At 48.3% G+C, this 14,295-nt stretch overlaps 1 protein-coding gene across 1 annotated transcript; it reads right to left on the bottom strand.

Annotated features, from left to right (window-relative positions):
• Positions 1 to 499: 499 nt before the first annotated feature.
• LOC1276563 (ubiquitin-protein ligase E3B) lies at positions 500 to 6,336 on the bottom strand. The gene is made up of 8 exons (XM_315926.4): positions 6,101 to 6,336; positions 5,444 to 5,667; positions 4,049 to 5,370; positions 3,800 to 3,971; positions 1,891 to 2,892; positions 1,696 to 1,825; positions 1,455 to 1,619; positions 500 to 1,384 (listed from the first exon to the last, which is right to left on the bottom strand). The coding sequence occupies exons 2-8, from the start codon at positions 5,614 to 5,616 to the stop codon at positions 1,100 to 1,102; spliced, it is 3,249 nt and encodes a 1,082-aa protein (XP_315926.2). The 5' UTR covers positions 5,617 to 5,667; positions 6,101 to 6,336; the 3' UTR covers positions 500 to 1,099.
• Positions 6,337 to 14,295: the final 7,959 nt, after the last annotated feature.

Genomic DNA, 14,295 nt, shown 5'->3' with positions numbered 1-14,295 from the left:
GTTTCAAAATTTACAAATCAAACCGAAAAAAAAACACACACACACATAGACTTTTTTTTAAATGTACACATGCGTTTTACATCATTTATTTAAACTCGAACCCATATACGTTCCAATATGTATGATTGATTTCAGTTACATCTGATCCATCCGCACTCGCTCTCTCTCTCTCTATGCCTGTCTGCCTGTCTGGCTTGCGGTGCTTTACACATTTTCCCTATTTTCCAATTCCCTACCCACCTAGCGAACTACTACGAGTTCGTTCGGCAAACTTATTGCACCAAAGAACCGGGAGCCCAAGAAAGTGTGTGCATGTGTTTTCAGAATACAGCAACCGTTTACAACGGTTCTCCTTCCTGTTTGCTCTTCAACGGTTACCTTCCTGTTTGCGCATTCAACTCCCTTCCCTTCGCTTTTAGATACACACGATACCACACAGGTTCAAAAAATAGTTTCCTATCTTGGTTACACAAATAGAGTATAAATATTAGATTATCAATTGTTTTTTTACGCTTCCTACGGGGTTTTATAAACTGATTTTATAAAATAAACACATTTGACGTGCCTGATCGAGCGGTTTTCCCTTTTGTCTACCTTTGCTGACTCGGTCTCCTTGACTCCTTGTTTTATGCTTTCCTCGCTACACATCGAGACACTAAACGCAATACGTTACTGTTGCTACTATTGATTTACATACACATACATATACACACACATCAACGGGACACATTTGGGTACACCGAAAACACACTGGCTGTCTGGGGTTTTGCGAAATTGCTATACTGTTGCACCTAAAATGTGTGGATCTCTGTTCTGTTCTGTTGATTAGTGGATTGCACAATGCTTGCTTGCCTCTAAATACCTTCCAAACACGTGCGCCGGGCTAAGATTCTCATCACTGGGGACTCATTCTTTGCTGAGTTTACTTTCTCTCTCTCTTCCTCGATCGGATTAGCCCGTATCAGTAGTATCCTACGCTTACTATCACAGTTTAATGGATTTAATATACGTTTCTCCCCCCTCCATTCATAAGATATATAATTCTGGATATCCGGCTTCCGCCCCATTTTCGGCAGCGGAAGGAGGGAAACACGACAGCTTACGACAGCTCGAACCCGGTGTTGCTGGATATGGCGTACCGCAGCTTGTCCCGCAGCATGCTCTTCTTCTGGTAGTTCGGCAGCTTCAGCAAATTGAAGCAGGTGGACGAGGTGGGCAGCCGGTTCAGCGGATCCTTCTTGCGGATCGTAAAGAAGCCCCGTATGACCGACCCGACCGTGTCGCCTATGTCCTCGTCGTCGCCCACCTCGACGCACCGTATGGAAAAGGGTGGCTCTAGGTGTGCAAAGCCCAGCAGCGGTGGTTTCGAACAGCTCGTCACAAACTAAAAATGAGGGGGAGGAAATACAGGTAAATAATGTCACATTCATGGGAGCACCGATTCCCCAACAAACCTTCAGGAATAGCTTTTTCTCCTCCTCGGTGAAATCTTTGGCAAGAATGTCCCACAGCCAACCGACCACCCGATGGCCGTCGTGAAATCCGCCGTAATACTGGGTGTGCTTTCGCAAATCCTTCAAATCCAGCGGCGATGTGTCGCCCGAGATAAGCCGTTGGAGCTACAAATTCCAAAAAAAAAAAAAAAACAAAATTAATTCCAATTGAAAGCCATAATTGCACTAAGAAATAGCCAACCTCCGGGGTGGAAAACAGCGCCAACCAGTCCGGATTCACGATGCACCGAAAGCCGCGGATGAATGCGGCCGTTTGATCGCGGATTTGCGTGTGCATGCGGAAGTATGCCATGTAGTGGATGTAATTAATTCTGCAAAAAAAGAAGGGAAACCCCATGTTATACATCATTCACCCGCAAAATGTCTTCCACCCTACTTGTTATCATTGTTAACCGCTCGCGCCCTCCCGCCCGGATGCAGCTCGTGCGTCACTATCTTCCCCATCACGTCCTCGTCCACGCTGAACGTCAGGTCGAGATCGGCCACATCGCCCTGATAGTGCTTGATGAACGTAAGGCTCCGGTACAGCTCCTTGTCGAGCGACGGCAGCTCGTCCATACAGCTGTACAGGGCCTGCTGCGTCTGCCCGAGCACCTGCGACAGGAAGAAGGACGCAAACGGCACATCCACCACGATGCCCTCGTACACCGCCTTCCCGAGCATGCGCCCCACAAACTCGAACAGTGCCAGATGGTTCTCCTGCATGTGGGATGTCGGCGAAGGGTAGAGCCGCTGTTCCGTGGTCGTTTTGAACAGATTCAGCGACGGATCAAACACACGTTTGATCGTTTCCTCGAGAAACTCCTTAAACACACCGTCCTGATCGATGCCCGCCTCATCCAGCCCCTGCTGGTTGATGAACCGCACCCGGATGACCCCCTTCAGGCCGTGCGGTGGCAGGGCGGCCAGCTGCCGGTAGCCATCCTCCACGATGCGGTCCCGATGGACGGTGACCAGGGCGGAGCTGGGCGACGCGCAGGCCGACTCGGTCAGCCCCAGCACCGCCTTCTCGTTCTGCACAAACTTCCGGAACAGCTGCACCCGGTCCTCGTGCGGTATGATGTGGGGCATCTTTTGCAGCAAGATCTGGGTGTGCTTTTTGCCCTTCTCCAGGTCGGCCAGAAAGTGGGACGGTCGAATGTCCCGGATCAGCCAGTGGTTGGGCGGTGCGAACTGCCGCCGGCAGTCACGCCGGTATAGGCAGAGCAGCAGCGTGTGGATGGAAACGAACAGTGGGGCACTGGTGGCCGTCTTGGCGTCCAGTATCTGGTCCTGTATCGTGCGGTACAGGAAGGTGTTGAGGAAGTGGGACAGCACGATGTAGTCGTTCAGCGTGAACGGTGTTTGCTGTTCGTACATTTCCAGATCGTCCAAAATGCTGCGTTTGTGAGAAAGAGAAAGGGATTCCACTAGAAAGAGAGGTCCAGTGTAGTGGTGGGAGCTCGGAATCGGACGTACCCGATTCCGATTCCGTGTTTGGAATCAATTCCGGAGCCGATTCCGGAGCTTATTCCAGAGTCGATTCCGATTCCTGAGCTTATTCCGGAACCGATTCCGGAGCCGATTCCGGAGTTGACTCCGGAGCTGATTCCGGAGCCGATTCCGGAGTTGACTCTGGAGCTGATTTCAGAGTTGAATGCGGCAATGGAATCGAATTTGGAATCGGCTCCGGAATTGGTTCCGGAATCGGTTCCAGGATTGGATTTGACTCCAGAATCGGAATCGGCTCCGGAATCGGAATCAGCTCCGGAATTGGCGACGGAATCATAATCGGTTCTGGAATCTAAATCGGCTCCGGAATCGGAATAGGTTCCAGAATCAGAATCGGCTCCAAAAACGGAATCGACCTTGGAATCGCAATTTCTTCCGGTAACATAATCAGAATTGACTCCAGAATTGGAATTAGCTCCAGAATAAGAATCAGTTCTTGAATTAAAAGAAGAAGTTTCAGTAGCGAGATCAGTCCGGTAATCTCCATGAGAATGGATCGTTTACAAGTAAATTTTGATTCTGTTTGGCTATCAATAGGTAGCATCATTGGATCCAAACGTCTTTTCTTATGGAGATGCCGAAACCGATTCCGATTCCGGAGCCAATTCCGGAGCAGATTTCGCAACTAACTCTGGAACCGATCCCAATTCTGAAGCCAATTCCGGAACCACCTCCGGAGCCGACTCCGGAAACTGATTCCCGAGCCGATTCCAGAAAACTTTGGAGCTATCCAGAATCGATTCCGATGAAGACTTGCCATCACTACTCCAGAGGAGGAAAACTGTTCAACTTACGTCACGTAGTGCGTCATACAGTCGCAGAACAGGGAGAGAAGCAGCAGCGGTGGCGCATAGTTCGTTTGACTGACTTGCAGCAGCTCGATGAACCCCTTCAGCCCACAATTCGGTCCAATCGATCCCAACAGCAGCCACAGATCGTGCAGCACGGTGTCATTGTAGCAAAGGCCTGCGACAAATGGAAACAAAAACAGTTAGCAAACGTCCACTTCCCTCCCTCTCTCGCCTTTACCGACGCATCCTCACCCGAAAGAATGTCCAGCCGCAGCTGCGACAGCGCGCTCAGCGCCGCATGGTACATCGAGCAGGTCAGCGCCACACGCGAAACCTCCGCGCAACCGAGCTTCCGGTACATCTTGCCCGCCTTGTTCGGCTGGCCCTTCATCGAACTGCGCTCAAACGTTAGCGCCCGCTTCAACAGATTCCCCGTACTGTTACCGCTCGGGATCGGATAGTCGATCGTCTCGTACCCAACCGCCAGCTCCTTCAAATTGTCCCCCAGCAGCAGCTTCACGATCCGATGGTTCCACAGCAGATGGATCTGTTTCTTGATCAGCGGCAAGTTTTCGTGCTGCAGCCGATCCTTCCCGGGCGAGAACCACCCCAGCAGCTCGTGCCACTGCGTGAAGGCACCGCCCGCCTGGCTAAGGCTGTTCAGTATCCCGTTCAACAGCTGCGTCACCACAAACGTGAAGGCCGGATACGCCAGCTTGGCCGCATTTTCCGGCGCCTCCAGATAGTACAAATGCACAATGTTCGCGAGCAGTGCGAGCAGATTGCTGTTCTGCAGGCTGGCCACCACAAACTTGGTCGACTGTTCGCCGCTCAGCAGATCGAGCGTCTTTTCGAGCGTACCGTGCGACTGCACGCTAACCAGACACTCCGGCGTGTACTGTTCCAGCTGCATCATCATCCCCGGGACGGACAGGATCTGCACGAGGAACTGGCTGAGCAGATTCTCACTGAAGCCGGACGATACGAGCGGCCGCAGGGCAAGCGTCACCAGTGCGGTCAGGGAGATGGGCTTCAAATTCACCACCGGCCGGCAGGTGCCCTTCACCAGCACGTTGCGCAGCGTTAGGTAGAACCCTTTCTGCACCAGATCGCCCATCACGTTCGCGCACAGCTGCGTCATGCCGGGCTTCAGCCCAGCCAGCGCCTTGTTCCGCAGCAGGGCCCAGCTGTTGATGGACGTGAACGCAACGAGCGTGTGCAGGTATAAGGCCAACGTGATGCTGTCGCTGTGCACCTCCGGCTTGAGCAGCTCGATCGCGGTGCAGCACCGGTACAGCAGCTTCTTGATGTGGCGTATCCAGGCCAGACTGAGCTCCTTGTTGAACGCCACCCCGATGTAGCTGGTTTTGGGCGAGTCCGAATCGAGGCTGGCGACCAGATAGCGGCACAGGCGCTCCAGCCGCTCCCGGTGCGGGGCCGATTCCGGCGCACTCGTTTCCGCCTTCCACTGGAGCAGGAAGTGGCTGGCGGCACCGTACACTGTCAGGCTCGGTTTCAGCTCGATCGGTTTGCCGGCGTTGGTGACCGGTGGAAGCAGTTCGTCAAATTCATTGCTGGAAAATGGAGAGGAGGGAGCAATGTTAATGAAACACGATCTTCAACAAAACCACCATGTGGAATACTCACAGAATTCTTTGCCGAAACTTGGTGCGTGCCAGCCAGCCGCGGATGGTGCGCTGCAGCAGCAGTATCGAACGGTCCCGCCGCTCTTCCTGGGCCCGCTCATGGGCCCGCTCTTCCCGCGCAGCCTTCGTTTGGACGAGGAAACTGTCCTTGTTCGTTTCGGTACGCCCAAACATGTCTGTTGCTGTTGTTGTTGTTGCTATGCGAAGTTTCCGTTTCACCGCACACTAAGACCAGAGAAAAAAGGGGTGTGGAGAGAAAGGAAAAAAACGCTAATAAAAACACAGTGCGCTGCTAATTGACCCACCCCACGATGACGTCTGACGGGTGAGGTCGGGCGGGTCGGGAGGCTGTCGGGGAGGTTGGAGGCCTCTATCTACACGTCTCGACACGATGCAACACAACAACAACTTGCTGCAGCGTATAAAGTACACCCATTGCAATGGGTTGAAAGTTCTCTTCTTCCGTACTGTACTGTCCCGTCCCTCGGGTGACTCAGGCACTGTCTGCTTCTTCCGCCCTTCGCCCTTTCACCCGACTGTTTTCTTATCAACATCCCGAAATTCGATGCGCCCCGCGTATATACATTGCCAACAACACAGCACCCTTTGCCTGCTATGACGCTGGCACACACTGGAGGCAAGAGCGAGGGAAACGTACCTTTATCGCTGCTGCATGATGTAATTCGCTCGCGGAAAACTTATGCCCACTGGCCCACTGGGGAAGCGAGGAAAGCAATAGGGAAACAGCGGACGCTTGTGCTTTGCTTTCGTTTTTGCGTCACAATTCAAGAAAAACACACAAGGAGGTAGCAAATTTTCCGTCCCTCAGCTGTTGTGATTGTTGTTTTTTTTTACTCTGTCTGCGCTCCGTTGTTTTTCGCTGTCAAATTGCTCGTCACGCACAGTGGGACCAACGCGGTCAACATCCCATATAACAATTTTCACCACAAATTCACCTCAAAACCTCTTGATTTCAGCAAAACAAGAGGTTTGGTGAATATGACGTCATATGCAAACGGCGGTTTGCGAAAAAAGGGGGTGGGGCCACGACCGTGCGTGGCTTGTACCTGTATCCTCTGTTCGCTATGTATTTGTATTTATGTGTGTATTGTGCACAGCTGTTCTTGGTGCGTTGTGGCTTTTAATCTGAGCTTTAATTTTCGCTGCGTTTCTTTGCTGTGATTGAAGAGAATATTGGAGGAAGAGCGTAATCATTTAGGTTTTCATACTTTACCGGCGTTGTGTTGGATCTATCGTCAATGTTTTCGGCTATCTTGGTTGCACGTACCTGCCTACGCTATGAGTGAACAAAATACTATTCAATGCCTTCTTGTTTCTTGCCATCAATCTCTACGCAAAATAAGTGGCCGAGCGAGTCTTGGAGATCGAAAGGATTCTTTGAGTTCGCTAGAAGGTCTTGAGAAGAAAAACCCTAGCGCGCTCGCATGTCAATTTGTCTTTGTTTTCTTCTCCATCTGAGAATCATAAATGTGGCCATTAAGGGCCAGCTAATAGCGATGGATAATTTTGAAAAAACACCGGAATCGCTGCCGAATTACTCCACAATAATCGCAAGTTGTGAAAGGTAGATGCAATCTCGGTAATGTTTGGTGTCATCTTTTGTAGCCGACCAGGACTGGCCGGTTGCGTTAGTCGGTAACTTGAGCCGTCGTATTCGTTGGATCCATCCGAAGCCGATTCCAAACAGCTCGTGACGGCTGCGGATGGCTTCGGACGGTTCCAGGGGAATGCGTCGATGGGCAAAGGTAGTCATTCAAACTTCCCGATTTTACGTACAAACGGCCGTTAATACAAACGGTACCGTTGCGCAAAAAGTTTTTTGATTGATTCAAATGATCATCAGCGAAGACCTACCGGCTTTTTAATAAGAGCGGCATGTATGAAAATTGAGCAAGCTATAGCAAGCGCAAATATTCTTGCTCTTCGTATGTGTGGCTCTTCTCTTATTCCCTTAGCTGCACTCTCTCCATGTGTTGTCACGCTCCTTGTTTTATATCACTCTTTCTCTTTCTTTGTCACCGCTCATTATAGCATCCTCGCTCTCCGTATGTGTTGCTGTTTGCTTCCTACATAGTTTCTTCTATTTCTTCCTCATCCTTCGTTACTCCTCGCCATGGCATTCTCGCTCTCCTTATGTGTTGCTCTTCGCTTCCCCCTTTATTTCATTCCCCTCTCTCTGAATTAACAGAGCCTCTCGCTCGTCGCAACCTGTTTCTCGCTACCTCACACCCCGTTTGCCATAGAAATAATTCCCCATTGTTATATGGGCACCCATATGGGCACCCATATAACAATGGGGAATTATTTCTATGGCAAACGGGGTGTGAGGTAGCGAGAAACAGGTTGCGACGAGCGAGAGGCTCTGTTAATTCAGAGAGAGGGGAATGAAATAAAGGGGGAAGCAAAGAGCAACACATAAGGAGAGCGAGAATGCCATGGCGAGGAGTAACGAAGGATGAGGAAGAAATAGAAGAAACTATATAGGAAGCAAACAGCAACACATACGGAGAGCGAGGATGCTATAATGAGCGGTGACAAAGAAAGAGAAAGAGTGATATAAAACAAGGAGCGTGACAACACATGGAGAGAGTGTAGCTAAGGGAATAAGAGAAGAGCCACACATACGAAGAGCAAGAATATTTGCGCTTGCTATAGCTTGCTCAATTTTCATACATGCCGCTCTTATTAAAAAGCCGGTAGGTCTTCGCTGATGATCATTTGAATCAATCAAAAAACTTTTTGCGCAACGGTACCGTTTGTATTAACGGCCGTTTGTACGTAAAATCGGGAAGTTTGAATGACTACCTTTGCCCATCGACGCATTCCCCTGGAACCGTCCGAAGCCATCCGCAGCCGTCACGAGCTGTTTGGAATCGGCTTCGGATGGATCCAACGAATACGACGGCTCAAGTTACCGACTAACGCAACCGGCCAGTCCTGGTCGGCTACAAAAGATGACACCAAACATTACCGAGATTGCATCTACCTTTCACAACTTGCGATTATTGTGGAGTAATTCGGCAGCGATTCCGGTGTTTTTTCAAAATTATCCATCGCTATTAGCTGGCCCTTAATGGCCACATTTATGATTCTCAGATGGAGAAGAAAACAAAGACAAATTGACATGCGAGCGCGCTAGGGTTTTTCTTCTCAAGACCTTCTAGCGAACTCAAAGAATCCTTTCGATCTCCAAGACTCGCTCGGCCACTTATTTTGCGTAGAGATTGATGGCAAGAAACAAGAAGGCATTGAATAGTATTTTGTTCACTCATAGCGTAGGCAGGTACGTGCAACCAAGATAGCCGAAAACATTGACGATAGATCCAACACAACGCCGGTAAAGTATGAAAACCTAAATGATTACGCTCTTCCTCCAATATTCTCTTCAATCACAGCAAAGAAACGCAGCGAAAACAAACGTGCGAGAGAAACGAAGATCCGCCCTCAGATTAAAAGCCACAACGCACCAAGAACAGCTGTGCACAATACACACATAAATACAAATACAGAGCGAACAGAGCGGATACAGGTATAAGCCACGCACGGCCGTGGCCCCACCCCCTTTTTTCGCAAACCGCCGTTTGCATATGACGTCATATTCACCAAACCTCTTGTTTTGCTGAAATCAAGAGGTTTTGAGGTGAATTTGTGGTGAAAATTGTTATATGGGCAGTGCTTGAAATCGATAAATTATGGGAATGAAAATAGAATAACAATACAGGCGGTCCCCGAGATACACGGTTAATGGGGACCGAAAACGGCCGCAAAATACCGCGTATCTCGAATTTCCGCGTAAGTCGAATCTCGTGATTTCCAGCTAAAATATCACAAATTTTCGTGTAATTTTGCAAGTAAGGGGCGGTTTTAGTCACTTTATGAATTATTTGATATAATTCTGACTGAATATAACTGTTTTAAACCTTTTGAAATAGTTTTTAACATTCGATCAAAACGGAAATTATTTGGCAATTTGCAATTGATGTGTCAAATCAGTACAATTTGCTCAAAGAATTGTCAAATTTAGAAAACCGCGTATCTCCGAATCCGCGTATAAGAGGTACCGTGTATCTCGGGGACCGCCTGTACATAAAATTGAGATAAAAGTACATTTTTCTGTTTTTTAATTTATTTTAAACCTGATAGTGTAACGAGCTTTGCAAAAGGATAAATGATTTATAAAAGCGCTCACATAATTTGTCCTATTATTCATAAACGTCACATTCCTACCCCTAGCAACAGTTAGCAAAAAGGATTTGAAATGGCAGTTGATTATGACAAACGGTCTCACAAAAGATCGTGGCATTTCATATGGCTTATAATTGTGTGGAAAATGGATTATCATAAAGCGTTGAACGCCGAAGACATTTAAAACAAGTTGTGTATGCAAATTCTAATTTAAATTGTAGTACATTATTGCTCAGTTCTTTCAAATGACACTTAATACCTAAATCTGGTATGTAGTTGACCAGTTCAAATCTTAAACAAAAGAAATATCAATCTCTCTCTCTCAAACACACACACACACACACACACACACACACTCGTTCTCTCTCTTGTTGGTCTGCTCATTGACATGGTGCGGTAATTCTCCATGATGCTCGGCAGCCTTCTATCCATGTAGACACCCGATCTCCGACAGGACTCGCTTCACCTTATCCAGCCATCGACTTCGATGTGCTCCCCTGCACCTCATACAGAACTAGAGGTCGCTGTCGAACAGCTTCTTGGTTGCGCATGAGTTCAGTACCCTCATAACATACCCCAGTCATCATATCCTGCCATCCTTCGCCACCATCAGGATGGTCGGTTCGCGGTACAGCTCAGCAAGCTCGTGGTTCCTCCTTCTCCTCCACTCCCCATGCTCGAACACACCGCCAAAGATGGCCCGGAGGATACGACGCTCAAACACGCCCAGAGCGTTTGCATCTTCCGCTCCAAGATTGGTCCAAGACTCGTGCCCATAGAGGACTACCAAACAAATTAATCGGTATCGAAGCCTTCTGCAGCTCAGCAGTCGGAAAAGCCAATAGTATGCACCGTCCCAAGATAGCAGAACTGTTTTACTACCTCGAGATTGTCGCCGTTAAGTAATACACTGCGTCCCGGTTTGGCCCTCAACACAGTAGCGGTTTTACAGTGTCGGGGGCCCTAAGCCCTCTGTACATGATTATGGGAGGGGTGGGGGGGGTGGGGGTGGGGGGTTGATGGTGAGGGGGTACTCTTTAATTTAACTTTAATTTTGTTTTTTTTTTTTAACGTCTATCACCTACGGGGCCCTCCTTGCTTGCAGTGCCATATTCTATCAACTGTTATAGACAATGGACTAAAGATTCGCAAGGCCCTTCCTCGACGGGGCCCCTCGCAATTGCTTACTTTGTGGTACAGTTCAAATAGTGTACACGTACTTTTCGTGCAGAGGGGTGCTTAATTTGCGTAGAAGCAATCTCACACGGGCGGCGTCGTCTAGAGAATGACCATCCTGAATGAAGACGTCTTCGTATCTAGCGTACCATGCATCAAAGAAAACTCCTGCGTGAGCTGGACGATGGCGTTTCGCAGATCCTCTTGGGACATTTACGTTATTTGATGATTTCGCTAAAAAGACCTTCGGGATGCTTCTGAACTTTTCCTCGTTGCTAAATGTTACAGTTCAAACGGAAAGCAAATAAAAGCCAACCTGCTCGTTTGGTGGTTAACTATGAACTAATTTATTACAAAAGAAAGCATAGGCTACTATGCCTAGGAAGCGAAATTCTGCTGAGGCAAAATCCACTGTTTGGTAGTCATAACCTACTACACTTTGCTTACCGTTAAAATCGTCACTGCCTCAACATCTCATCTATTGTACTAATTTTGATTCCAAAAACTAGTATTCATCTCAATCTTATTCAAGAAACATAAGTCACACTAAAAAGCATACGTTAAATTCAAAATGGCAAGAGTCCTAAAGGCTCAACCCTCTTCCAATGCCCTTAACAAGTGCACAATAGTCCTGCTTTGCAGTAAAACGCAACACAAAACCCAAATCATTGAACAAAACAATCCTCTCAATGGCACATTTGTTTGGGGGCACATCAGTTTGTTTTGTCCCACTGGATCAATCCATCCCTCCAGCTCCACCCATTGTTACCTCACAGGTAGGATGCGCTTTGCCAGAAGAAGAAGTAGAACCAAAAAAAAAACCCTCTCGCACCACTCGAAACTGAACCAGTTCGCATTGTTCCGACTCAAGTGTAATCCTTTTTTGGGACGGCTTTACCGAAAATCGCGACCAAACGCACACACACACACACACACACCATTTCGCTGCCGCTGTGTTCGAAGGTTCCCATTGAAAACCTGTCAGCAAACAGCGGGTAGGTGGATTACTAGGTGGCATCCGCATGATCCTTTTCGTACTCGCCGCCGCTGTCGCTCATTGGATCGCTTGTGCTTGTGTCCTTCGGGCGATCTACGGGGACGATCTTCACTGTGGAAGCGAGACATGTTTTCATTGCTAATTACTAAATTCTCCGCTCATTATCTACTGCTGTCTGTTGCAAGTCTCGAACAGTGGAAGCTCCCGTTCTCCCGTATGCGATTAGACCAAAGCGGACTGACTGACTGTCCCTGTGACTGTGTTTTGTGCGTTAATGATATGCCCAAGCTCCCAAGGCCGAAGATCGTTCACTCATGCGTGATTGCAGTCCTCCGTTGTGTGTGTGTCCCCTGTGTCCCCGTAAACAGCATAAGCCCTAATCTTGTCTTTCCTCACCGATACGACACCGATGCCGGAATAGGACTACGGTGTGTGTGTGTTTTTGGTGAAACAATTTCACCGTCCGGTTTTGGGCGCATCGAACCGCATCCGGGTCTGTTGTCTCTGCCGGCCCGCGGACACACTCAACACCGAAAGGAGATAATCCACTAACCCCGGCCACTGAGTGTCCTTTATGGGACATTTTTTTTGTTTGCAGATCGCTTGGAATGTTGTACCTCGACAAGGGCAGTTCGCTCCGGCGACAAAGAGAGCCACCGAAGCGGAAGAATGCGATGAACATATGGGCCTGGCACGGAAAGCTCATTAGCTACATAGAAGGCCGTGGAAGGCGGTGTGTTTGCGTAGTTGATGCGCCAATGCGCATTCGGGCGCAAAATTGCCAAACCTTCTGCTCTGGTGACAATTCTAACCAGCGCACAAAGAGCAGCAGGCCACGGGAGTCCCTTTTTCGGAGCAGCAGCTCATGCCTTCCGGGTAGAATCGCAGAACGTACCAAATGGTCACATTTCTCCTGAAGAAACATTTGGATGGAAGAGAAAAGATGTCCGCCTGAGGGAGAGAACAATTTCAGTGTCACACAAACGCAAACGCGATGATGCCCGCTGCGGCCCGCTGTATCTCTCCGGGAGGTTTGCTTCACAAACGATCGAGGGCCCCTTGATCGTGGCGCGCACGCCGTCGATCGCTATCGGCGGTAATCTTTCTAATTGGCTAGCTTTCTTGATATCTTAATTGAGGTTGTTTGCTGAAGTTGTGTGTTTGGATTGGTGTGTGGAGTGCTACGTACGGATTGAAGTCCGCTTTGATGAACGGGGTAGAACCGCTATTCGTTGACTAATTGTGTTAAATTGATGGCTAAAACTGCTGCCATTTTGCAGTAGTATGGCCGAAGGGATGTCGTAGTGTGATCGGGACAAAACTAACAAAGCGCTCAGCAAAAGGCGACGCCTTTAAGGGGACGCTGAAAGGGATATTTGATGTTGAAATTCTTTTCAAAAAATGTCGTCCTACGTACATTTCTTTCGTTATCCAATTCCACACTAGTCGACCTAGTTTTATTTTATTTTTATTTCTTTTTTTTTGCAATCCTAAACACACTCTTCAAGCAGTGTGGTGGTGTAACACGCCCGGCTCGCAATTTTCGCAGAACGACACTTTATTACCGGTCAGCGCTAATTGGTTTTGGCGATTTGTGCGACATTTCGGGGCTACTCTGCTACTCGGCCTCCGCACAGTCGGCATACCGGTCTTTGAACGCGAGGGTACGCGAGATAAGGAGTGACATACTCCCTCCCCCCTCGTGTGCGGCATCTGAGATCTTTTCCCACCTTTTTGAAAAGCTAAACCGACGACGCCAGCGACCGGTAGCCCTGTGGCCTCCGCCTTCCCTCCATCACCCGTAATTAGACGACGATTGCCTGCCGCCACGAAACGATCTGTGCGGACGTGGGGTTGCAATAATTGCTAGACGTTTGCTGTTTTTTTCGTGTTTGCATTTTACCACTTTTTTGTCTATTCCTTTGAAATGGCGTGTGTAGAGCGTGGAATGAAATGGTTATTCAGCGGTTGGAATTTCACCAGCTAGAGCTAGAAGAACGCATGGCAATGGGGAGAACGGAACGCTATGGATATGGAAATGAACCATGCACACACATAGAGAGAGACGCTTTGAGAGCACTTCTGGAATCGCACATTCCATGGAGTGCTTTGATAATTCTATCTCGTGGAGGAGATCTTTCGGTGGTGGTAGGCCTTAGTTACCAGCTGAACTTCTGTGCCATAGCTTTAGGGCGATACTTGCAAAGGGTGCTTCACATTTATTTAATATCGAAAATGTTTAGTAATACTACAGATGAGTGCTTTAGAATATCGTTTTTATCATTTGTTGGTAACAATTGTAGAAAAAGTTTGTGCATCAACAATTGGGACCTCTTGATTGATAAAAGCTTTATTTTTTTAAATAATTGTGTATCTTTTCAAGACGAAATATCTCCCAGAGGTGAATATTCTGTTTGCTGCATATGCGATTTGGCAGTCCAAATTCCTTAACATGAATTTTTGGACAAAAGTTA

This window comes from Anopheles gambiae, chromosome 2 (genome assembly GCF_943734735.2).
Source record: "Anopheles gambiae chromosome 2, idAnoGambNW_F1_1, whole genome shotgun sequence".
Lineage (NCBI taxonomy): Eukaryota > Metazoa > Arthropoda > Insecta > Diptera > Culicidae > Anopheles > Anopheles gambiae.
Note: the sequence above shows the minus strand (reverse complement) of the source record. Positions and strands in the feature narration are given on the sequence as shown.

What these genes read in the sequence shown, in the direction of transcription:
- LOC1276563 (XM_315926.4), bottom strand. Translation starts at nt 5,616, where the DNA reads ATGTTTGGGCGTACCGAAACGAACAAGGACAGTTTCCTCGTCCAAACG. An exon ending in CGCTGTTTTCCACCCCGGAG is followed by an intron (nt 1,620 to 1,695) that starts GTTGGCTATTTC and finishes TGGAATTTGTAG; the next exon opens with CTCCAACGGCTTATCTCGGG. An exon ending in AGAAAAAGCTATTCCTGAAG is followed by an intron (nt 1,385 to 1,454) that starts GTTTGTTGGGGA and finishes CCTCATTTTTAG; the next exon opens with TTTGTGACGAGCTGTTCGAA.